At 49.2% G+C, this 25,848-nt stretch overlaps 1 protein-coding gene and 1 pseudogene across 1 annotated transcript; one reads left to right on the top strand and one right to left on the bottom strand.

Moving 5' to 3' along the window:
* Positions 1 to 886: 886 nt before the first annotated feature.
* On the bottom strand, positions 887 to 16,594 carry LOC105045101 (probable dolichyl pyrophosphate Man9GlcNAc2 alpha-1,3-glucosyltransferase; annotated as a pseudogene).
* Positions 16,521 to 19,112, top strand: LOC105044886 (L-ascorbate oxidase homolog). The gene is made up of 3 exons (XM_073256953.1): positions 16,521 to 16,968; positions 17,142 to 18,257; positions 18,349 to 19,112. Exons 1-3 carry the CDS (start codon positions 16,727 to 16,729, stop codon positions 18,644 to 18,646), a joined length of 1,656 nt encoding a protein of 551 aa, XP_073113054.1. The 5' UTR covers positions 16,521 to 16,726; the 3' UTR covers positions 18,647 to 19,112.
* Positions 19,113 to 25,848: the final 6,736 nt, after the last annotated feature.

The raw sequence follows: 25,848 nt of genomic DNA, 5'->3' as shown, positions 1-25,848 counted from the left end.
ATATCTTTTCTTCTTTTTTTTTCCTCTTCTTTTTTTTTTTTTTTGGATTTGTTGGGGGGGGGGGGGAGGGGGGGATAGATTGGAAAAAGCTACCATATAATTGTTTGATAGTTAATTCAATATGCTACTTGAATCCATTTTACCAAGGATATGAGATGAATGGTAGTTGACTGCAAACTATAGTCTCATGCATTAGAAACTTAAAATTTATGTAACAGCATCCTTGCAAATTGCCCCTTCTGATGATGAAAGGACCAATTGTCCCACCACTTAAGCGAATCTAAGAAAACAAATTAGGCATATAACATTTTGGACTACGTCACCCAATAATCTAGCATGTATATGGAAGGTGCAGCATGGTAGTAGGTCGATTCCGGATTTCACTTCATTGACATGTGCTAAAACTGTGGCCGAAGAAAGCACATGATCTAAGTAGCCGATTTTTTTTACCCTATCAAACAGCACATAGTACAAAAAAATACGAAGGACTAACAATGAACTAGTGTATTTCTTAAACATTTAGCATCTAAGTTCTTAAGGATAGGCTTCTGGTGCAATGCTAAAGTTGCTCCACCGTGACCTAGGTGTCATGGGTTCAAAACATAAAGATAGTCTCTCCGCATTCAGAACGAGGTAGTGCAAATCTAACCCTCCCCATTGCAAAATTGTTATCTGAATCTGCAGGCTTTGCAAGATAATTAACAAAGAGTACTCTAGTAATAGAAGTGGGTATTTTGGGAAAAGAACAAAAATAGTGTACCAGGACAACTTATTTCAAGTAAAGAGGAACTTTTAAAATCAAGCACACACATATATCAGTTCCAATCATTTCAAAGAAGATTGAGTTTGTTCATAGTGAAAAATAACAACTGCATATAACTTTTGCTTAAATTTCAGGAACTAAAAAAACTTTTTGCCTCTTGTCTGTCCAAGTAGAGCAGTCCAATAACATCCATTGCTTGGTATTAGAGTTACAAGTTAAGATCACAAACTGAGAGAAGCAAAGAAACATAATCACGGCCTCAAAGAGGAAAGGATACTTTTCTGGGGGCTGCAAACTCAAGTAAATGACATGAAGTATAGAGGAGCACAACATCAGCGAGGTCGCAAGTGCTCTCTTTCTAGCAGAGATACTGTTTGCTCTCATCCCTTCTACCATCAGATGAGTAGCAAATTAAACCAAAGAGAGCAAGAACTGAAATGTATTGCAATATCAAACGATCGCGGCAAAAAAGAGGCTACATGGAAAGCAGGGCATAATATATCAACCACCCAAAAAGTGGAGGCTCTTGTAGTGCTAAAAGGCTTGCACGTAAAATAGGCAGCAGGATTGACTTCTCATGCACTATTTCAGTTCCCAACATGCAAAATGCAAATTAAGTGTTAAAAAGTTTCATATTAACATGATATCAAGATGTGACTGACTATAGACAGTGCTAAAGAAGATCAATGCTTGAGGAACATACAAGAAGAGGTAGAAGGAAAATGAACTATTAAGCAAAGCATAAAGAAAACCACAATCATTGGGAGCCTTTACCTGCTGAATGAAGGAGGGCAGGAAGGCTGAGACGGTGATGACGAAACTAAGAAACTTCATTGACTGCATTGTGAAAAGTCTCTTCCACTTTATGAAAATTGAGGTGCTACACCCAAAGTTGGCAACATAATCCTCATAAATTCCTCTCTCAAAGGGAGCTAATCACAAACGAACCTGTTTATGCTCATGGACAAAGACTAGTTTTAACTTCAATTTCAAGGAGACAGGCAAAAAGTGGACAACCCCATGAAATTAGCCAGTTAAAACAAGGAGTTTGAAACAGAAAGTCGAGGGTGTACTAATTCACATAAAAGCTATTGCAAAACATGATTTCAGACGTTGATCAATCAACAAGATAAACCAGATGATACATCAATCACTGATAATGCGAAGACAAATAGCAATGAGGCTTTTTACCTCCATCACTGCTTCCAGAGAATATGGACAAGGCCACCAGACAAGTACAAAAGTTCCCATGACCACAAAGCCCGGTTTCATCACCTCAAACATTGGATTCTGAGGCTGAAGGCATATTCCCAGAAGATGGCTGAAAAATGCTGGTGCAAACTCATCTGGAAACAGATGCATTAATATAATGAAAAAGCAAAAATAAACAATATGATAACTAACAAAAAAAATAGTCACTTGTTAGTATAAGTAACCGCCAGCACACCTAGACATTTTTCATGATTCTTCTCTTACAGCAGTTGAATGTGGTGCTAAATTTAAAACCTTGTAGGAAATGTTACGGTCAAGGAAGATAGGCTGGACTGACTGGATACTTCACCTAGATATCAAATTGATCAAGTTGACTATGCATAGCAGCAGCAGAAGTAGATAAACAATTTTGGTCGAACATAGTGAAAATTGATCTGAAAACCATTTCACGTATTGTCATATTTGCTTTTTAACGGCATCGGAATTTCACCTTCCAGTGGTCACTATGTTCGACCAACTAACTTAAAAGAGGAAACAATGTAAACCATCATCAAATTGATTAAATGCAGATTTAAGACCTTTAAAGATTGTCCCATGAATGAAAAGAGAAGAAAAGAACAGCTAGGGAGCTCCGAAATGACATGGTTGTGGTTGATTGCAAGACTGAAGAGGGCAGAAGCAACAAGCTCATTCCTTGATTGGATAACAGCAATGGCTTCGAGTGTTAATCCAAGGCTAATGCAATGATACTGAGGAAAAAGCATTATGAGGGGAAAAAAAGCTAATAGAAACATTGGCAGACAATCAAACAAACTGTTGCGGCCAATTTTCTTGTCGTCTGATCGCCGAGAAACGAGCGCCTGCAAAAGAAGTCCACACTGACCGGAGATGACTCCGGCGGGGACCCTCCGACGGTCAAATCAGAGAGGAGACTAGGCAATAGTAGAAAAGAATCAGGGGAGCTCAGCGAGAGAGAGTGAGCTAGAGAGGGAGAGTTCAAGGGCTTCGAAAGAACCTCCTCCGGCACTGTTGCCTTCTCCGTTTTATAGTAGAGAACGGCATGGTGCCGTCATTAATGACGCAGACAATGGAGAGTTATCAAATCATCGGAGGCTGTCAGAGTCACCGTGGGGCTGTCAAATCACCGTGGGACTGTCAAATCACTAGGGTTGACCCATGTCCAGGATAGGACGATGTCCCACGGCGGCTATGCCGCACGCCTCTGTCAGAACGGACGGCCTTCAGCAGTCGTACGGCGTTTGGAGGAGCCGACCGACCATACGTCGGTATTTGGTCGTAGGATGTCGGGTGAGGACCCAGGGACACCGTCGGCTGGCGCGGTGCATCGCGGGGATCGGACATCGGCCACCACCCCCGATGGTCAGTTTGATACATTGCCAAAGTCAGGGGTCGGGCCGTGTCGTTCAGCCAGTCGAAGACGGAAAGGGCCTTCCCGACCGACATACCTTCGGTCGGACGGTGTCGGTCGGTGCAGTCGGTGCGGTCGGTAGAGTCGGGCATCGGTTAGGCGGGCCCGACGGTGAGTCGGTGTGAGAGTGACCGGTCAGTATGTCCCAACAGTTGCCCCCCCACTCCTGAGTCGGATGTCGTGCTGGCCAGCGTCCTTGCGTGGGCGGCGGCTTCGGACGAAAGGAGTGGACATCCATCGCATTAAGTTCCGACTCTGACGATCGTACCGTTGGGCAGTGCGGCGTCAGGCGACTCGTCGGTGTCAGACGTCCCATCGATGTCAGGCATCTCATCGGTGTCAGACGTTCCATCGGTGTCAGACGTCTCATCGGTATCAGGCGTCCCGTTGGTGTCAAGCGTCCCATCGAGAATAGAAACTGCCGCTTCCGCCATCTCTTCGGGGACGTGAACCGCCACGACTTTTCCGCCGCATGGCGGGGGACCATTGGGCCGAATCTGCTCAGGCGGATGGAGGCGACGTGGCTTGATCTGGGGCAGGTGCGTCGAATCATCGGACCGAAGGAAGGCCAAATGCTGCCACGTGTCGTGATCCGGAAGATCCTCACTGGTCGTGCTTTCATCTCGACCGTTGAGGAGTACTATATATACAGGGTCACCTGCATCCAGAATTTTACTTTTCAAACCTGTTGCCGAGACTCAGGCCGTGTGGTCCCTTGCCTCAGGTATTCACCTCCGTTTCCTCCCTTAGAAAGTCTTTTTCCCTAGGAGTCTTCATCATTGTCCTTCATCTTCTCCTCGCTTTCTTGTAGTTCTTTTCCTTCTTCTTCTCATTCTTTGACTTCGGTGCTAGCGTAATGGCTAGAACATCTCTACGAGAAAGTCGGTCAGGGAATCCGACTGACGATTCTCGATCGACCCCGAAGGTAGAGGCCTCTTCACTTTCGGGGCCGAACGTTGATCGGCTCCGGGAGCAGTACTGCATCCCGGAGCAGTTTCAGCTGTTCGCACCTGGAGCCGATGGTCGGGTTAACAATCCGCCTGCGAGCCAGGTGGCCTTCTACGTCGAGGACCTCCGGGCCGGTCTTCGCTTTTTGGTTTCGGAGTTTGTCCGGAACGTGCTGGACTACTACGGGCTGTGTCCGGCGCAGCTTGCACCGAACTCGGTCCGACTGGTAGTCAGCTTTGCCCTGTTGTGTCAGCTTTTGCCGACCAATCCTCGCCTTTCACTCTTCTGAGCTTTCTTTATTCTCTGACCCCACCCTAAAGCTCGAGGGTGATGGTATTTCAACCCTCGAAAGGGTCTCTCCTTTGTCACTGGTCTTCCATCATCGATTCATGGATGGAAGAACCAGTTCTTCTTCGTCTCTTCTTCTGTTCCTTAGGGGTTCTCTTCCCGCTGGGGGGACCCCCGAACCCAACCAAACGAGAATAGTCGGGTGGAGGTCGGGGATCGGAAAGACTTCCATCGTCTGAAGGATATCTCGGTGCCGAAGCAGAAGGAGCTCGTCACCGAGCAGGCCCTGTATGATGCCGGTCTCAGCTTGGTTCCTTGCCTAGGTCTATTTTTTTTTTTTGATGCTGATCCTCTATCGTCGTTGCAAATATGCCACTGCGGATGAGGTTGACGGCAGCCGATGTTCGACAACATGCGGCACGAAAGAGGCTGGCGCATGGAGCCGAACCATCGCGGCCTCCCAAGAGGCCTCAAGTAGCACCGACGGCGGGAGCGGAGTCTATTTCCGAACAGGCGTCGGATCGAGAGCCGATCATCGCACTGTCGGTGCCGACAGTGTCCACTGAAGTCCTGTCCGAGGAACCATCGGTCGAGGGAGCAGCCTCGCCCGAGGGACGAGCGACTGAGGAATCGATCGAGGATGTGCCGGCCGCTCAGCCGGCAGAAGAGGTTTGGGAAGAGGCACGCGAGCCCGAACAACCTGCGTCGGTGGCTGCTGCGCCTTCGGGAGGGACCCAGTCGGGCTCAAGCATGCCCTCCCTTTCTGACATCAGGGCCTGGGTGTCCGCACGAGGGAAGGCCCCGATGGCACCTGGCGACGATAGGAGGTCGGCCGGTGGTGGAGCGTCGACCGACTCCCCGCTTCCCGAAGGAGCGTCAGCCCTGTCCAACCATGACTTGGCCAGGAGGCTATGCCAGGTGGTCATCCTTCCGGCCGACATTGAGGTCATGAAGAATCAGCGGATATCTGACATGCTGTCCTCCTTCTACCCGACTATGATCCGGGTAAGTTTCTCTTTTTTTTATTTTTGTTGTCGTTTTTCATAAGTTCGGTCTTCTGACGGTCAACTTTATTTTTTGCAGCTGATTTATAACATATCCGAGCTGGAGGCCGGATATCGGAGATTCGGCGATCTGCGTGCGGCCTGAAAAGATAAGGCCATGGCTGCGAGGCCGATAAAGTGATACTGGTCAACCAGTTGAAGCAGTCGGTCGATCGGGAGGCCCGACTTGAGGGGGAGATCTCCCACCTCATCGAGGAGGTCTCCCGACTCACAGGCGCTTTGGCCGCTTCGGGGACCGAGCTGCAGTTGGCCCGAGATGACGCCAAGCGGAAGTCCCGCACTGTTCGTCGGCTACGATGCGAGCGGGACAACTTCGCCAAGGAACTCAAGGCCGAATGCGAGCAGCTCCGAATAAGTTTAGGAAATCTCGCCAAGGTCGAAGAGAACCTATCCACCGCTCAAGCTGACGCGGACATAGCAAGGGGGAGGCAGAGTCGGCGAAAGAAGCCATGGGTCGGGCCGTGGAGGACTTCCACGACTCCGAGGAATATCGAGAAGAACTTCTAGAGAGTGGCTTCCTCTCGTACCGAGTGGGGTACGAGAACGCTCGGGAAGCCGTCCGGAGCCTGTATCTGGAGCTCGATCTCGGTAGCATCATCCCGCTAGAGTCGGAGGCCCAAGCTGCGGAGAAGATGGCTGACCCATCGTCGGAAGATCGCACCACCATGGTGGAGGCCGACGCAGACCAGGCTGCCGAAGGCCAGGCAGCTCCGACCCCTGAAGCTACCCCGACCCGAGCAGATACGCCGATCGCCTCCGATCTTCTCCCGATGGAAGAAGCCGACTCCGGTGATTAGTCGGAGTTTTGTTTTTACTTTTGTTTGATGTACTTGTAGTCGAGCTTCAGCCCACTTTTGTAATCTCAACTTCAAGTCTGAATGAAATCAAAAACATATTTTTTTAACCTTTTCTCTTGCTTGAATTGCTTAGTATGTTTGGAATGTATGCTTCGTTGAAACACCTTTGAACGTATAAGTCGTAGGCCCGACGCACTAGGTAAGATCCCAGACAGCTAGTCGGGACAGTCGGGAGCACGTGCGCCATTTAAAGGTGGAGCGAACCCTAATTTTCGATCGGCTTCCCGACGGTCGAGAGTTTAAGTCGAGCGCCCATCGCCCAGGCCTAAGTCGGGCATGTTCGTCGAGCCGGGCGTAGCTCTTTGAGCCGATCGTGTTGTAGGGTCCAATAGTTGAACAATGTCTGATGCATTTAGTAGATGACAAGTCGGTCATCTGTTGCCTGATTCTCTATCGGGCATATGCGTCGAGACGTGCGATAAACGGTGGTAAGCCGAATACCCTTCGACTGATCGTGACCTGGTCGGTGGGTTGCAAACGCGACATGGGTCGCGTTGGCCTTTTGCCTATCTTGGCCAGAGCCAAGTCGGCAAGTTAGCCAGTCGCCTTGCTCGGGTGCTGGCTGAGAAAGGGGCATGACTTAAACTTAGGGGGGTCCCATCGCCATCGTCGGCCTTCCACCAAAGCAGATACGTCGGCCGTCGTGAGAGTCCGACGCACCATTGGAGAGCCGAGATTGTAGACTCTGAAGTTTTGAAGCTAAGTTTGTATTCCGAACAAGGGTACACAAAGTTTATCGATAGTACAACTTTAGATTGTCGGCATTCCAAGTCCAGAGAATGGTGCTTCCTTCTAGAGTCTCCAGTCGGTAAGCTCTCGACCCGTAGGTATCCGCTATCTTATAGGGTCCTTCCCAGTTTGGAGCCAACTTTCCCTGGTCTAGGGGCTTCGAAACTTCTGCCTTTCTTAAGACTAGGTCCCCAGGCCTGAAAAGCTTCGGCTTAACCTTGGCATTGTAGTATCGGGCTACTCTCTGTCGGTAAGAAGCCATGCGAAGTTGAGCCTCGCACCGAAGTTCGGGTAGGAGGTCCAGGTCGGCTCTCCGACACTCGGAGTTGTCCGGCTCTTGGTACTGCTCGACTCTAGTCGATGGTAGCCCGATCTCAAGTGGAATCATCACCTCCGTCCCGTAGGCCAAGCTGAAAAGAGATTCTTCGGTCGGGACACGGGGTGTCGTTCGATACGCCCACAGGACGGAGTTCAATTCTTTGACCCAGAGGCCTTTGGCTTCATTCAGTCGGGTCTTTAGTCCATGCAGGATAGTCCGGTTGGTCACCTCGACTTCGCCGTTGGACTATGGGTGCCTGACCGAGGTCAGTCGATGTGTGATATGAAATCTCGCACAGAACTCCCGAAAGTTTCGATTGTCGACTTGTCATCCATTGTCGGTGATGATGGTATGTGGTAGTCCAAACCTGAAGATGATAGACTTCTGGACGAAGTCTTCCATTTTCCGCTCAGTGATCTGTGCCAGAGGTTCGGGTTCCACCCATTTAGTGAAGTAGTCAATTGCGATGACTATGAACTTTCTCTGGCCGGATGCCGGAGGAAAAGGATCGAGTATGTCGATCTTCCACTGGGCGAAGGGCCATGGGGCGACAATAGGAGTGCTTTGGTTGGCCGGTCGGTGTTGCAGGTTAGCATACCTTTGACATGGCTCGTACCTCCGAACCAACTCGGCCGCATCCCTTCTCATGGTGGGCCAATAGTAATCCTGCCGTAGGACTTTGTAGGCCAAGGATTTGCCCCCCAAGTGATTTTCGCAGATCCCTTCATGCACTTCTCTGAGCGCGTAGTCCGCGTCGGTCGGTCCCAAGCATCTGACCAAGGTGAGAGAGAACGACCTTTTGTAGAGTCGGCCATCCATTATCACGTATTGGGAGGCCACCCATCGGAGCCGTTTGGCTTCCGTGGGGTCTTCAGGGCTGATTCCGTCGGTCAGATACTGAACGATCGGATCCATCCAGCTTGGTTCGGCTGCCAATTGCAGCACCTCCTCAGCCCTGTTGATGCTCGACTGCTCGAGATTCTCCATAAATGTTCGACCCAAGGCATCGTAAGCCGAAGTCGCAAGCCTGGAGAGTGCATCGGCCCAAGCGTTCTCCATCTTAGGAATATGGGAGACCTCAAAATACTCAAGGTGTGCCGCGAGATCTTTCACCTTCTGGAGATATTTTGCCATGGTCGGGTCTCGCACCTCAAAGTCACCTTTAACTTGCCCTACGATCAGCTGGGAGTCAGAGAAGACTCTGAGGCTGTCGATCCCAAGCTCTTTCACCATCCTCAAGCCAGCGAGGAAGGGAGCAAATTGAGATGCTGTGACAGCGTTTGTCGAAAAAGAGCAGAGCACAAGTGTTTAAGCTCCCGGATCTGAAGGTCGCGCCCCAATGGGGAATTTCTTTTCATCTCAAATCTAGGTGATTGGATTTGCACCAATGTAAACCATAAATTCCAAACACAATATAGGTATATGATAGATCTTATCTATCTATCCTATTCATTGGTACTGGTCATTGATACTGGAAAATTATCTCATTTGTTCGAACTCATGATCTGAATGAGTCGGCTTGATTGTTGGAGGTTTTAAAGTCGAATCGGAGGGCGTACTCGATGACCACTCCCTCCGAGTTGGTTAGCAGGAACCCAGCCCCGCTCCCTCGAGCATTGGAAGCTCCGTCGATGTGCAGCACCCAAGTAGACCTGGGGTCAGGTTCGGAGATTGCAACTTCTCCGGAGCTCTCGCCTTTCGATCCCGGTCGGTCGTCGGGCACTCTGCGATAAAGTCGGCCAGGACCTAGGCTTTCAAGGCCGGTCGTGGTTGGTACTGAATGTCAAACTCACTGAGCTTCATTACCCATTTCGCCAGTCATCTTGATGTGTCGGGGTGGCACAATATCACCCTCAGGGGCTGGTCGGTGAGGACCACGATAGCATGCGCTTGAAAATATGGATGGAGTCGTTGTGCATACATGATCAGGACGAATATCATCTTCTCCATCTTTGAGTATCGAACTTCAGCTTCGTAGAGCACTTTACTGGTGTAGTATATGGGTTGATGGATTCGGATCTCGTTCTCCCGGACGAGCACCAAGCTAACCGCCTCAGGGGAAGTGGCCAAATAGAGGTACAGCATCTCTCCGACTTTCAACTTCACAAGCAATGGCGGGGAGGCCAAGTACTTTTTTAGGTCCTCGAAGGCCCGCCGGCACTCATTCGACCAAGAGAAGTCCTTCACCTGCCTCAGGGTTTTGAAGAACGGGAGGCATCTCTCAGCCGACCGAGGGATAAATCGGCTGAGTGCGATGATCCTTCCGTTCAGTCGTTGGACCTCCTTCTTGGTGTCCGAGTGCCGCATGTCGATGATTGCCTTTATTTTCTCAGAGTTAGCCTCAATTCCTCATGAGAAATGAGGAATCCGAGGAACTTTTTCGAAGTCACCCCGAAGACGCACTTAGTCGGATGCAGCCTCATCTGGTGTTGTCGCAGAGTGCGAAAAGTTTCTTCAAGATCTCGAACATGATCTATAGTCTGCGCACTCTTTACCAGCATGTCATCCACGTACACCTCCATGTTGCGCCCGATTTGATCTTTGAAGACCTTATTGATGAGTCGCTGGTAAGTGGCTCCGACATTCTTCAGTCCGAAGGGCATAACTCGATAACAGTAAAGACCCTTGGCGGTCACGAAGGCTGTGTGCTCCTCGTCTTTGGGTGCCATCCGGATCTAATTGTATCCGGCAAAAGCATCCATGAAGCTGAGCAGTCGATGGCCGGACGTTGCGTCTATCAGGTGGTCGATCTTTGAAAGTAGGAAGCTGTCCTTCAGGCAGGCGCAGTTTAGGTCGGTATAGTCGATGCAGATCCTCCAGCTCCCATTGACTTTTTTCACCATGACAACATTGGCGAGCCAATCGGGGTACGTCATTTCTCTGATGAAGCCTGCCTCGAGTAGCTTGTCTACTTCCTCGTCGATGGCCTTCTGTCTTTCGGGAGCAAAAGACCGCTTCTTCTGCCTCACCGACCTCATTGCTGGGTTGATGTTGAGTCGGTGAGTCATCATCTCCGGGGAGATGCCGGACATATCCACTGCTGACCAAGCGAATACGTCGGCATTGGCATTCAGCAGCTCCACTAGTTGCCGTTACTCGGGGTTGGATAATTGAGACTCGACCCAGACCACCCGTTCGGGATTCTCCTTTATCGGGACGGAAACAAGCTGTTTGGCCGGTTCGCCCCGTTCTTCCTCCCCCCACTGGTCCAACTTGTCGGCTGTCAGGGAGTCCTTCGCTTTATTACTCTGAGCAAAGATTTGAAAGTATCGTCGAGCGAGTTGTTGATCCCCGCGCATCTCCCCGACTCCATTTTTGATCGAAAACCGAACCAGCAGGTGGTAAGTCGAGACTACAGCTTTGAGGGCGTTTAGCCCAGGTCTTCCAAGTATGGCGTTGTAGGCCGAAGGTACTTGAACGACTGCAAAGATCAAATGGATTGTGCTTTGTCGTGGTTCGATTCCAGCTGTCACGGGAAGAGTAACTTCCCCTTCCACCGTGACAGCATCTCCAGCAAAACCTATCAGGGGTGTAGAGACTCTCTTGAGCCGGTCAGCCGACAGTCGTATTCGGGAGAAGATCGAGTAAAACAAAACATTCGTCGATCTTCCATTATCAACAAAGATCCTTCTTACATCATAATTTGCTATTGTTGCCGAGACAACAACAGCATCGTCATGGGGAGTTTGGATACCCCGAACATCTTCATCTGTAAAAGTAATTACATCATCTTGGCGCAGCTTCTTCGTCGGCTCCCCTCCAGCAGTCATCCTCGGGCCCAGTCGTTTGGAGATCATATTGATGACCCCGATCGTGGGCTGGTTAGTCGCTGCTTCTTCAGTCGGCTGGGATCGTCGGTCGGGGATGGGTTGAGTCGGCGAGCTCCTTCAAAATTTTTTGAGATACCCTCGACGTATGAGGGCCTCGATCTCATCCTTGAGCTGGATGCACTATTCGGTATTGTGGCCGTGGCCCTGATGAAATCGACAGTACTTCCGTCGGTCGAGGCCCTTTGCCTTTAAAGGTGGAGGCCGTCGCAAATATTCTTCCTCTTCGATTTCCATTAAGATCTGCGCACGAGGAGCAGAGAGGGGAGTATAAGAGTCATACCTGGGATGCATCGGCCTCGGACTTCACCGTCGAGGCGACCTCGGGCTCCGTCGCTGGGGTGAGACCTGTTTGTTGGTCGAGGGCCTGCTAGGCTCAGCAGGGGCCCGACCCTTCCTTCGCTTCTCTTTCGGGCCCTTGGCCTCAGTCAGGCACCGGTCGGAAGCTCCTTCGTCTGCGCGCATGTATTTATACGCGTGCTCCAGTAGTTCGGCGTATGTCCGGGGGAGGGTCTTGTCCAAGGAGTATGTGAATCGGGACCCCCTTAGCCCCCTCTTCATGGCTGAGATAGCCATGTCTTCGTTGAGGTCCCGAACCTCGAGCGTGGCCGCATTGAATCGCATCACAAAGTATCGGAGCGTCTCATTTTCTCTCTGTTTGAGAGAAAAAAGACTGTTTGAGGTTCGTGGCGGCTTCCGACTGGTGCTGAAGTGGGCCATGAAAGAGTGCTCAAGCTGCCCAAAGGAGTGAATACTTCCTAAGCGGAGATCTGGCAGCTTTGCGAAGTGTGGCGGGGAAACCGATACAGAGGAGGGCATCGGTTGCCCCTTGGATCATCATGAGAGCCTTGTAGCTCTCTAAATGGTCAACTGGGTCGGTGGAGCCGTCGTAGGGCTCTACATGGGGCATCTTGAACCGACTAGAGATCGGCTCATCGAGGATGAGTCGGGAGAGAGGTTGGGCGGCCTGGAAGTCGACATCGTTCGAGGACTTCTGTCCATCCACCTACAGCTGGGCAAGCCGACGGTCGATTTCTTCGAACCTGTGTTCGTAGTCGTCGGCCCGTCGGTGCTGAAAGACCCCGGGGGTGGAGTCTCCCGACGAATCTGAGAGGGAGGCGGACGGTGTTCGCGGCCGCTTCTCCTTCCTTGCTCGTTCCAGCTGGGAAGGAGACGATCGTCGAGACTGATGGGTATCATGCCGTGGCCGCCTACCCTCCTCTCGGTGGGAGTACTGTGACAGCTGCTCCCGAGGAGGAGATGGAGTGCGATGCGGGTGTCGGCGGCTGCTCCTGGAGGGAATCGGGTGTGCCGCCAGTTGCTCCACCGGCGAATGCGGCAACCGGGTTGGTTGTTGTTGAAGGCTCTTGACCGCGTCCGTCAACACGATCATCTGCCGCACGATCGCCGCGATCTGCGCCTCCGTGGTCACCACAGGATGCGGAAAGCTAGGTTCCGCCATGGAGGGTGAAGGAGAGGCCTCTTCCCGATGGGAAGAGTGCCTCGTCGATCCGGTGGCCCTCGATCGCTGAGCCTTGGTTCTTGTCATCTCGAAAGGATGTTTCGAATTCTGTGGGGGTCGTGATCCCTGTCGTCCCCTTCCTGGCGTGCCAAAATCTGTTGCGGCCAATCTCCTCATCGCCTGATCGCCGAAAAATGAGCGCCTGCAAAAGAAGTCCACACTGACCGGAGATGACTCCGGTGGGGACCCTCCGACGGTCAAGTCAGAGAGGAGACTAGGCAACAGTAGAAAAGAATCAGGGGAGCTCAACGAGAGAGAGAGAGAGTGAGCTAGAGAGGGAGAGTTCAAGGGCTTCGTAAGAACCTCCTCCGGCACTGTTGCCTTCCCCGTTTTATAGTAGAGCGCGGCATGGCGCCATCATTAATGGCGCAGATAATAGAGAGTTGTCAAATCGCCGGAGGCTGTCAGAGTTGCCGTGGGACTGTCAAATCACTAGGGTTGACCCATGTTCAGGGTAGGACGATGTCCCAGGGCGGCTATGCCGCACGCCTCTGTCAGGACAGATGGTCTTCAGCAGTCGTACGACGTTTGGAGGAGCCGACCGACCATACGTCGGCATTTGGTCGTAGGATGTTGGGTGAGGACCCAGGGACACCGTCGGCTGGCGCGGCGCATCGTGGGGATCGGACATCGATCACCACCCCCGATGGTCAGTCTGATACGTTGCCAAAGTCGGAGGTCGGGCCGTGTCGTTCGGCCAGTCGGGGACGGAAAGGGCCTTTCCGATCGACATACCTTCGGTTGGATGGTGTCGGTCAGTATAGTCGGTGCGATCGGTAGAGTCAAGCATTGGTTAGGCAGACCCGATGGTGAGTCGGTGTGAGAGTGATCGGTCGGTATGTCCCAACACAAGCCATTATAAATTATCTAATCTGGAAATGACCGTGATCAATGAGGATCCAACAAGGGTTGAGGAAAATCATAGCGGGCAACGGTGCTGACCCTTCTTTATCACCACCTATACTGCGACGACCATAAACCCAAACGAAATAGAGAACAGCCGGAAAGAAGACACGCAAGTCCGAGGACAGCACCGTCCACCTCATCAGAAGCTTCCTACATAAAATGCTCAAAATCCCAGCACAAAGATTCGATCTTTACCGCCCGGACAACGAAAGAAGCATAAAAAGATCTTTAATGAGTAAAGAATTTATCCTAAATTTTGTATTTTTAAATAAATATTTTTTGATAATATTTAAATAAAAAATAATTTATTTATATTTTTTGTGCATGGGAAGCGGTTTCAAAATCAATTATCCATGGAACGATGGAGGCAGTGGAAATAAGGATGGGACATTTTAAAAATAAAATTAACTACTTTTGGGTGGACAAGATTTTCTCTATTTCATGAATAAATGCTATCCATAAAAAATAATATATTTATCTTGAAAAGTATGAGAATATGAATAAGTTGATTAATAAAAAAATTGATCAATTTTTTTATGACATTTATTCACAAAAGAACGAGCCCTTAAGTTGGTGATACATGATCAATTAGATCATATTGAACAATTCTTAGGGCTAAGTAATATGAAGTAAGTAATCTTATTGCACTTTTTTTTTTTTTTTTTTTTTTTTGAGTCCAAGTGTTTTAAATCATGCCACACCGTGCAACTACATGATGAGAAGAAATGGATCCAGAACCTTGCACTAGATATAGACCTTTGGCGCACTAGTCAAAGACAAGAATGTTGATTTGAGCTGAGCCAGATTCTTAAATTTTGTATGATATTAGACCTCAACCATTGTAACGTAAATTCCTGGAGATGGGCTTTTATGTCTGCATTTGTACTATATTTATAGCCAACTTCTTTCCATTAATTTTCCTCTATATATTTGTTAAAAACATGGATTGTAATCTGAAAATTAAAGGGGAAGGTTACATGAGACCAAATGGAGTGTATTAGTTATCATGTTCTCTTCAAACAATTCCAATCAATTTAAAAGGAGGCATCAATCTGAAAGATGTCATACATGAAAGTCCAATGCCCGTTGAGAACAGATCCATCAAGAAAAACCAAACATTTGGGAAAATAACTAGTAATAGGTAATATAAAAATATCTTTATATTTTAAATTATATTTTAAATACCAGCAACTAATTATTTTCTATTTAAACTATAATAAATTAATGCATAATACATACAAGATTTACATGCAATATTATGCATAGAAGAAGATATATCATTCGATGTAAATCTTCAATTATTGCAATTATGTAAAAGCCCTATTGAAGTCATTAGTTAACCTTGACTAAAATCAGGTACTCATCATAAGATCGCAAACTACATATATAACACCACTCAATTTTAGTGAAAAATTACATAGATCTTGCTTAGCACTTCTAATGGCCATCTAGTTGTCGTAGTTTCATGAATGATCTCAGAGTAAATCTTAAACTCTTGATACCACTTATACATTTGTATAGATAAAGTTCTAAATGCATCCCCGGCCCATTATATATATATATATATATATATATATTTTTTTTTATTTTTTTTTTTCTTTTAAAATTTGAACTTCATTGAGTGGATTGCTCAATCTTCTTTCCACAATGACGAGCACTAATTAACTTTGATGAGACTTTTATAAGATAAAAGCATTGATCACTTACAAATAACTTGTTCTTACCCATTGAATACAATAGTAAATCTTACTCGGCTTCACATACATAACAGTAATCATTGCATTTTCAGTTGTATATACCTAATTCCTTTATGTTTTGAAAGTCTATGTAGAAACACCAAATGAGAAATATCTATTAGAAAACCAACCACTCGAATAATTAAGTAGCGTTAGAAAATTAAATTACTGGTTTAAAATAAATAAAATTGTATAAAAATATTTTATTATATTTGAAATACAAAAAATGGGTATGAAATGTGTAGGAGCTGGCTGCCTAGGTTACAAGTAATTTGTGCTATATATCTTTAAAATATAATAAAAAAGAACCAAGTTATCTATTTGACTTGTTAAATTTTCGATATTTATGTTCTATAGGAGGTTATCTATCATGATGTTTGCATTAAGTTAAAAAATTAATAGTTTTAAAACCAGTTAACATGAGATTTATTTTTTGAGATACACAAATGAGGTGATGACTATCATCCATCATATATACCACCTCCAAAATCTCGGGAGTTGGGGGCAATATGGGAACTTTACTTTAAAGTTAGTGTTCTTTTTCGCTGGAGAGTTTTATTTAAACCTCCAAATATTCGACGGTCTTGACTCCCTGATCAGTCTGAAATCCACAGAGAACTGCACGATGGTCATCATCTAATTTATATAAACTCATAACAGATATTGTTGTGTAGAGGACTAACATGAAGGCACATAGCAGCGACCCCTTCTCTCTCCGCCCTCCTCGTTCTTCTCCTCTCATGCCTCCCCCCGAAATGGACGATAACCGTTGGGACGGAAAGAACGCCAAGCGCGGAGAAACGAGCGAAGGAAAGCAACGCTTTGAACGGGCATGTGGCCCAAAACCCCTCCACGACCCCTCTCTTTAATTTCCATTCTCTATGTAGGACTTGCGTTATAAATTAAGGAGTCAGCGCCAAGACAAGATCTAAAGACAGAGCCAAGCTCTCTGATAGGCGATAGCCCTTTCTTTTCTTCCATACCCCTCCTCCATGACCTAAGTTCTCCCCTTCCTCCCCCCTCCCTTCCCCCAAAAACTGAAATAAAGGCCGTATCATTCCTATATATCTTATACATATAGAGTAGATAGAAAAGGCCAGAGAGAGAAGAATAAACAAAAGGAGAGATGTCAGGGGTCGCGCTCGTCGTGCTATTAACCCTCCTCGGCCTCTCGACGGTCCAGGCCGAGGACCCGTATCATTTCTTCGAATGGCACGTCACCTACGGCACCATCTCCCCTCTCGGTGTTCCCCAGCAGGTCATCCTCATCAATAACCAGTTCCCCGGTCCCGAAATCAACTGCACTTCCAACAACAACATCATCGTCAATGTCTTCAACAAACTCGACGAGCCCTTCCTCCTCTCGTGGTTTGCTACCTCTCTCTATTCAACACAAGAACAACAAATTAACAACACTTGCATGCATGCACGAGTTGAAGGAAACTTGTTTTTATTTTATCATCTTTTTTGCATGCATGCACGAGTTGAAGGAAACTTGTTTTTATTTTATCATCTTTTTTTTTTTAATTCTTGCATGGCAGGAATGGGATTCAGCATAGGAAGAACTCGTGGATGGACGGGATGCCGGGTACCAACTGCCCCATAATGCCGGGCAAGAACTGGACGTACCACTTCCAGCCCAAGGATCAGATCGGCAGCTTCTTCTACTTCCCGTCCATCGGCATGCAGAAGGCGTCGGGCGGCATGGGCATGATACGTGTCCACAGCCGGCTCCTCATCCCGGTCCCCTACACCGACCCGGCCGACGAGTTCAACATCCTGGCCGGCGAGTGGTACACCAAGAGCCACAAGGTGCTGGCCCGCTTCCTCGACAGCGGCCGCGGCATCGGCCGCCCCGCCGGCGTCCTCATCAATGGAAAACACGGCAAGGACGCCTCCGGCAAGGACGAGCCGCCGATGTTCACGGTGGAGGCCGGCAAGACCTACCGCTTCCGTGTGTGCAACATCGGCATCAAGAACTCCCTCAACTTCCGGATCCAGAAGCACGCGCTGAGGCTGGTCGAGATGGAGGGCTCCCACGTGGTGCAGAACATGTACGACTCGTTGGACCTCCACATCGGCCAGTGCTTCTCCGTGTTCGTCACCGCCGACCAGCAGCCCGGCGACTACTACATCCTCGCGTCCACCCGCTTCACCAAGTACAAATGCGATGGCAGCGCCATCATCCGCTACGCCGGCTCCAACACCCCGCCATCCAAGGACCTGCCACCGGGCCCCTCCGGCTGGGCCTGGTCCTTCAATCAGTGGCGTTCCTTCCGCTGGAACCTCACCGCCAGCGCCGCCCGCCCCAACCCCCAGGGCTCCTACCACTACGGCCAGATCAACATCACCCGCACCATCAGGCTCCGGGGCGGCACCGGCCTCGTCAACGGCAAGCGCCGCTACGCCATCAATGGCGTCTCCCATGACAACCCAGTCACCCCGTTCAAGCTGTCGGAGTACTTCGGCATCGCCGACAAGGAGTTCAAGTACAACATCATCGGGGACGAGCCACCCACCGGCAAAAGTCCCATCACCATTGCACCCAACGTCGTCAACTGCACCTTCCGGACCTTCATCGAGATTATCCTCGAGAACCCTGAGAGAAGCATCCATGCTTATCACATTGATGGCTATGCCTTCTTCCCTGTGGGTAAGTCTGCCTCCTCCTTGCTATATATCATCTCATGCCATGCCATGCCAAATCACAATTATTTAAAATCTTTGATGCAAGCAATGATGGTGCAGAATGGGACATGGGGAATGGGACCCTGAGAAAAGAAGAACCTACAACCTTCTCGATGCATCGAGCCGGCACACGGTCCAGGTGTACCCGAAGTCGTGGTCGGCGATAATGCTAACGTTCGACAATGCCGGAATGTGGAACCTGAGGACGTTGGTCTGGGACAAGCAATACCTAGGGCAGCAGCTCTACTTCAGCGTGGTCTCGCCGGCAAGGTCATTGAGGGATGAGTATAACATTCCAGAGAACGCCCTGCTCTGCGGCAACGTCGTCAAACTGCCACAGCCGGCGCCTTACACCTAAACGCCGGTCCTCGCCGATTACCGTCCATGGCACCTGATCCTTCCTTCCTCTGCTACCAGGGGGGTGGGAGGGGGAGGGATTTATGAAGTCGTAGTAGTAGTCCGAGAGAGGCAGGGAAGGAGAATGCGATCGAAGAGAGTTTAGAGGTACGAATAATTGACGTGTTCAGGGCCGCCCTCTTCTTGTTTAGTTGGCTGGTCGTGTTAGTGCTCTCAACACTCTCCAAGCTTATAGAAGACGTTTTTATTTTACGTATGTAATTGTCGAGGCTAAACCTTTCATTTCTGTTGCCCTTCCTGCAAGAGTTTGTTTCAGTGTGTGGTTAATGTCCTTAAAGTCTTTCATTTTTATTCTTTTTCTCGGAAGATAGGTTGTCCTGTTCGTAGTAACAAATTTATGTCGATCGAATCAGCTTTGCAAGATATCGGTCGATGAATTTTTGTGTTGATTAATCCATTAATTTCAATAGTGCGAGTATTGCATTACAGTAGAGGGCCAGAAAGTACATCTGCTGCATCTACATTGTGAGAGATTAAGAAACCAAAATATTAGAGATGTAATAAATTATCCCGCAATATGATCCACAATATAATTGACATTTGTACCTTGTGAATAAAGCTCCATTAGCGGTCAATAATCCGCGAAAGCAAGAACATAGTTGGTAGGCAGCAACAAAGAAGAAAAGCATGCGTAGAAGAACTGAAGAACAACAAAGAAGTAGCGCCCTGGAAATGTTTTCTGCAACTTCTAGAGCAACTGGAGCTCAATGCCATTATATTAACGTTACTATTAACTATTGTCAATTTAGCCAAAGATAGGTCTTATCTGTTCCTAAATTTCAGGACTTGGAATAAATTTCCCTTCCAGAGCCGCCACTGGAGCATGCCACCGAAGTAGAAATAGTCACCAACAGAAAACTATTCAACTGATGCTGGAATACTGTGGTTTCGTCAGGAGACCTCAGGGCCCAGCGCATTTGGAGGGAAGGGAACAGTAAATATGTTGGCTCAGACTAGAATGCAGGTTGACGCGGACAGGTGCTGCTTTCCTGATGTCTATCTGATTGTCCAACGAAATATTCCGTAACCTGATAAGATGAGGACATAATAATCTAGCTCCTAAGGCTTGATCTTGTATTATGAATGGTTATTTTGGCAGGATGAAAAATAATGCTAATTAAGCTATGATTTCTTTTGTTACTAGATTGACAATTTGTACAGTACTAATGCAAAAACGAAGCAATAGATCAATCATCCATTTACAATTTTACATGATGCTTTCGAGTTTTGACAGAGATTTCGGCCTACTACGTTAAGAGCCTTTGGCTTCAAACACATACCAATTGTGATACTCTCATGTTGCATGTGCTTGAACTCCTGCAAGCCTAATTACTGTAAATGACGCTTTTCTGATTTATCTTTGCTGCAAAGGGAAAGTCGAGGCTGATATTGTTCAAAAAAAAAAAAAAAGGGAAACAAATAATCTTGGGAATGTGGGATGCATACCATGCTCGCTGGGAGCTCAAAGTAGCCCGCTCGGTCCGCATACCCAAAACACCCTTACAGCCGGCAATGTACATGTCATTAAAGCAAGCCAATGGTTCGACCGTGTCACTGAACTGACCTGATGCTGAAAGTTTAATTTTAAGATTACTGTTAGAATATGCTGACTGATCTTTGTACGTCGATTTATCTTCGATCCGATCTGATCGATATCTGATTCTATCGATCGGACTGATGAACGATTCCGATGATGATTCCGACAATGACTACTGACGATGGCTGTCGATAATATCCGCCGAAGGTATGTCGGTCGAACAGATCCATACTGTTTCCGACCGGTCGAGCAGTCGAATCGAATCACCGATTCACTGTCGGAGGTGACAGCCGACGTTCGACTTCCACAAGGCACCAGATCAATCGACGGTGTTCTCGAGTCATCACCCGACATTCCGGCAGTCGGATGCCGATATATAGTCGGCCAACCCGTCCAAACACTGTACAACCACTGTGGGCAGTTGTCCTGTCAAGGACATACGGTATGGCCGTCCTGGGCATTGTCCTGCCAAGGACATAGATTAATCTCAGTGATTTGACAGCTCCCGATGATTTGACAACTCTCTAGTTGTCTGCACCATTAATGGCGGGACCATACCGCGTTCTACTATAAAAAAGGGTAAAGCAACAGTCTTGGTAAGTTTTAAGCAAGCTTCCTCAAGCTCTCTGAAGCGCTTTTATGCTCTCGAGCTCTCTATCTTCTCCCGCTGAGCCCCTGATTTTTCACTGTTGCCTAGTCTCCTCTCTGACTTGACCGTCGGAGGGTCCCCACCAAAGGCATCTTCAGTCAGTGAGGACTTTTCTTGCAGGTGCGCGAAACCGGTGATCGAGCGACGGGAGGATTGGCCGCAACAGATTTGGCGCGCCAGGAAGGGGGTTCCGATAGAGGTAAGCCAGCGAGCTCCATAGGGCTTGAAAAATCTCTCGAGATGACGAAAATTAGAGCTCAGCGATCGAGAGCCACCGGATCGGCAAAGCGCTCTTCCCACCGGGAAGAGGCTCCTCCTTTGCTCTCCATGGCGGAACCCAACTCTCCGCATCCGGTGGTGACCACGGAGGCACAGATCACGCGATCGTGCGGCAAATGACCATTCTGATGGACGTGGTCAAAAACCTCCAACAGCAACCGACTCAGTTGCTGCAACTGCCAGTGGAACAACCGGCGGCGCACCCTATGCCGTCCAGAAGCAGCCACCGACGCCCGCGTCAACTTCCATCTCCTCCTCAAGAGCAGCCATCTCAGCACTCCCACCGAGAAGGAGCGAGGCGGTCACGACGCGACACCCATCGATCTCGGCATCCTTCTCCTTCCCAGCTGGAGCTGGCAAGGAAGGAGAAGCGGCCGCGGACACCGTCCGCCTCACTTTCAAATTTATCGGGAGGTTCACCCTTGGGTTTCACAACACCGACGGTTGGACGACTACGAATGTAAGTTCGAAGAAATCAACCGTCGGCTTGTCCAACTCCAGACGGATGGTCAAAAGTCTTCGAACGACATCGACTTCCGGACCACCCAACCTCTTCTCGATTTATCCTCGACGAACCGATCCCTAGTCGGTTCAAGATGCCTCATGTGGAGCCTTACGATGGCTCCACCGACCCAGTTGACCATCTGAAGAGCTATAAAGTTCTCATGACAATTCAAAGGGCAACCGATGACCTTCTATGCATCGGCTTCCCCGCCACGCTCCGTAAAGCTGCCAGGGCCTGTACTCCGACCTCCGCTCAGGAGCATCCACTCCTTCGGGCAGCTTGAGCATTCTTTCGTGGTCCATTTAGCACCAGTCAAAAATCGTCACGAACCTCGGACAGTCTTTTCTCCCTCAAACAAGGAGAAAACGAGACGCTCCGACACTTTGTGGCCCGATTCAACACGGCCAACTTGAGGTCCGGACCTCAACGAAGACATGGCTATCTCGGCCATAAAGAGGGGGCTAAGGGGGTCCCGCTTCACATATTCCTTGGACAAGACCTTCCCCGGACGTATGCCGAATTGCTGAAGCGCGCGTGCAAATACATGCGTACGGACGAAGGAGCTTCCGATCGGCACCTGACCGACGGCACGGGCCAGAAAGAGAAGCGAAGAAAAATTGGCCTACTGCTGAACCCAGCAGGCCCCCGACCGATAGATAGGTCTCGCCCCGATGATGGAGTCCGAGATTGCCTCGACGTCGGAGTCCAAGACCGACGCAACGCAGATATGACTCCTACACCCCTCTCTCCGCTCCTCGTGCGCAAATCCTGATGGAGATCGAAGGAGCGGAATACCTGCAACGGCCCCTGCCTCTGAAGGCAAAGGGCCTCGATCGGAGAAAATACTGTCGATTCCACCGGGGCCATGGTCACAACACCGAGCAATGCATCCAACTCAAGATGAGATAGAGGCCCTCATACGATGAGGATATCTCGAAAAGTACCGAAGGACCCATCGGCTCGGCTCCTTCCCGACCGACAACCCCAACCGACTGAAGAGACAGCGAATAATCAACCTACTGCTGGAGTCATCAACATGATCTCCAGACGACTGGATCGAGGAACGACTGCCGAAGGAGAGTCAGCGAAGAGGCGACGTCAGGATGATGTAATCATCTTTACAGATGAGGATGCTCGGAGAATCCAAATTTCCATGATGATGCTGTTGTTGTCTCGACGACAATAACGAACTATGATGTAAAAAAGATTCTTGTTGATAATGGAAGCTCGACTAATATTTTATTTTACTCAGTCTTTTTTCGAATGCGACTGTCGACCGACCGACTCAGGAGAGTCTCTACGCCCTTAATGGGTTTCGCCGGGGAGGCCATCATAGTGGAAGGAGAAATTACTCTTCTCGTGACAGCTGGGGCCGAACCGCAACAAAGCACTGCCTACATGACCTTCGCAGTCGTCCAAGTACCTTCGGCCACAACGCCATACTTGGAAGACTCGGGCTAAATACCTCAAAGCGATAGTCTCGACATACCACTTGCTGGTCCAATTTTGACTAAAAATGGAGTTGGAGAAATGCACGGGGATCAACAACTCGCTCGGCAATGCTTCCAAATCTCTACTCAAAGCAATGAATTGAAGGACTCCCTGACGGTCGACAAGCTGGACCAACGGGAAGAGGAGGAGCGGGAAGAATCGGCTGAACCGCTGATTTACATCCCGATGATAAAGAATCCGGAACAAGTCGTCTGGATCGGGTCGCAGTTGATCGATCTGGAGCGATGGCAGCTGATAGAGCTGTTGAAAGCTAATGCCGACATATTTGTTTGGTCGGCAACGGATATGTCCGGCATACCTCCGAAAATAATGACTCACTGACTCAATATCGCCCCTGATGCGAAGTCGGTGAGACAGAAGAAACGGTCTTTCCCCTTGAAAGACAGAAAGCCATCGATGAGGAAGTGGACAAGCTACTCGAGGCGGGCTTCATCAGAGAAACCGCATATCCCGAATGGCTCGCAAATGTCGTCATGGTGAAGAAAGCCAACAGGAAGTGGAGGATCTGTATCGACTACACCGACCTGAATCGGATCTGCCGAAGGACAGCTTTCCACTGTCGAAGATCGACCAACTGGTGGATGCGATGTCTGGTCATCGACTGCTCAGCTTCATGGACGTCTTCGTCGGATATAACCAGATCCGGATGGCGCCCGAGGATGAAGAGCATACGGCCTTCTGATCGCCAAGGGCCTTTACTGTTACAAAGTGATGCCCTTCGGTCTGAAGAATGTCAGAGCCACCTACCAACGTCTCATCAATAAGGTCTTCAAAGCTTAAATCGGAGCAATATGGAGGTGTACGTGGATGACATACTGGTGAAGAGCGCACAGGCTTCAGATCATGTCCAAGACTTGGAAGAAACCATTCGCACTCTTCGATGATATCGGATGAAGCTAAATCCGACTAAGTGCGCCTCGGGGTAGCTTCGGAGAAGTTCCTCGGATTCCTCATTTCTCAACGTGGAATCGAAGCCAACCCCGAGAAGATAAAGGCGATCATCGACATACGGCACCTGAACACCAAAAAAAGGTGCAGCAGCTCAATGGAAAGATCATCACGCTCAGCCGATTCATCTCTCGGTCGGCTGAGAGATGCCTCCCATTCTTCAAAACCCTAAGGCAGACGAAGGACTTCTCTTGGCCGAATGAGTGCCACAAGCCTTTAAAGATTTGAAGAAATACCTGACTTCTCCACCCCTGCTTGTAAGGCCAGAGGTCGGTGAAATATTGTACCTTTATTTGGCTACCGCCCAGAGGTGGTTAGTTCGATACTCGTCCGGGAGAACGAGAGCCGAACTCACCAGCCCGTATATTATACCAACAAGGTACTCCACGGAGCCGAAACTCGATACTCAAAGGCGGAGAAGATGATATTTGCCCTGGTCATATCCACACAGCGGCTTGTCCATATTTCCAAGCACACGCCATCGTAGTCCTCACCGATCAGCCCTGAGGGCAATCCTCCATCGTCCCGACACATCAGGATGACTGGCGAAGTGGGCGGTGAAGCTAAGCGAGTTCGACATCCAGTACCACCGCGACCTGCTTTGAAAGCCCAAATCCCGACCGACTTTATTGCGGAATGCCCGACAGCCGACCAAATGTTGGAGGGCGGAGCTCCAAAGAAGCTGCGACCTCTGAATATGACCCCGGGTCAACCTGGGTGTTACACATAGATGGAGATTCCAATGCCCAAGGGAGCGGGGCCGGGTTCCTGCTCACCAACTCGGAGGGAGTGGTTACCGAGTACGCTCTCCGATTCAACTTCAAAGCTTCCAATAACCAAGCCGAGTATGAAGCGCTTCTCGCTGGCTTGAGAATGGTGAAGGAGCTCGGGGTCGACAGCCTCAGAGTCTTCTCTGACTCTCAGCTGATTGTGGGGCAAGTCAAAGGTGAATTCGAAGCGCGGAACTCGATCAGGCGAAATATTTTCAGAAGGTAAGAGATCTCGTAGCACATCTCAAGTATTTCGAGATCTCCCACATTTTCAGGTCGGAGAATGCTCGGCCGACGCACTCTCTAGGCTTGCGACGTCCACCTATGGCACCTTGGGCCGGACGTTTGTGGAGAGTCTCGAGCAACCGAGCATCGACAGGACTGAGGAGGTGCTGCAACTGACGATCAAGCCAAGTTGAATGACCCGATCGTCCAGTATCTGACTGACGGAACCAGCCCCGAAAATCCTGCGGAAGCCAAGCGACTCCGATGGACGACCTCCCAATATGTAATGATGGACGGGCGACTCTACAAAAGGTCGTTCTCCCTTCCTTGCTAAGGTGTCTAGGACGGACGGATGCGGACTACGCACTTAAAGAGGTGCATGAAGGGATCTGCGGGAGTCACCTGAGGGGCAAATCCTTGGCCTACAAAGTCCTACGGCAAGGTTACTATTAGCCCACCATGAAGAAAGACGCGACTGATTTGGTTCGGAGGTGTGAGCCATGTCAGAAGTATGCCAACTTACAACACCAGCCCGCCAACCAACTGACTTCCATTGTCGCCCCATGGCCCTTCGCCCAGTGGGAGATCGACATACTCGGCCCTTCCCTCCGGCGTCTAACCAAAGAAAGTTTATAGTTGTCACAATCGACTACTTCACCAAGTGGGTGGAGGCCGACTACTCCGACAATGACTACCGACGATGGCTGCCGACAATATC

Source organism: Elaeis guineensis, chromosome 5 (genome assembly GCF_000442705.2).
Source record: "Elaeis guineensis isolate ETL-2024a chromosome 5, EG11, whole genome shotgun sequence".
NCBI classification, from domain to species: Eukaryota; Viridiplantae; Streptophyta; class Magnoliopsida; order Arecales; family Arecaceae; genus Elaeis; species Elaeis guineensis.
This window is presented reverse-complemented; position numbering and strand designations above follow the sequence as displayed.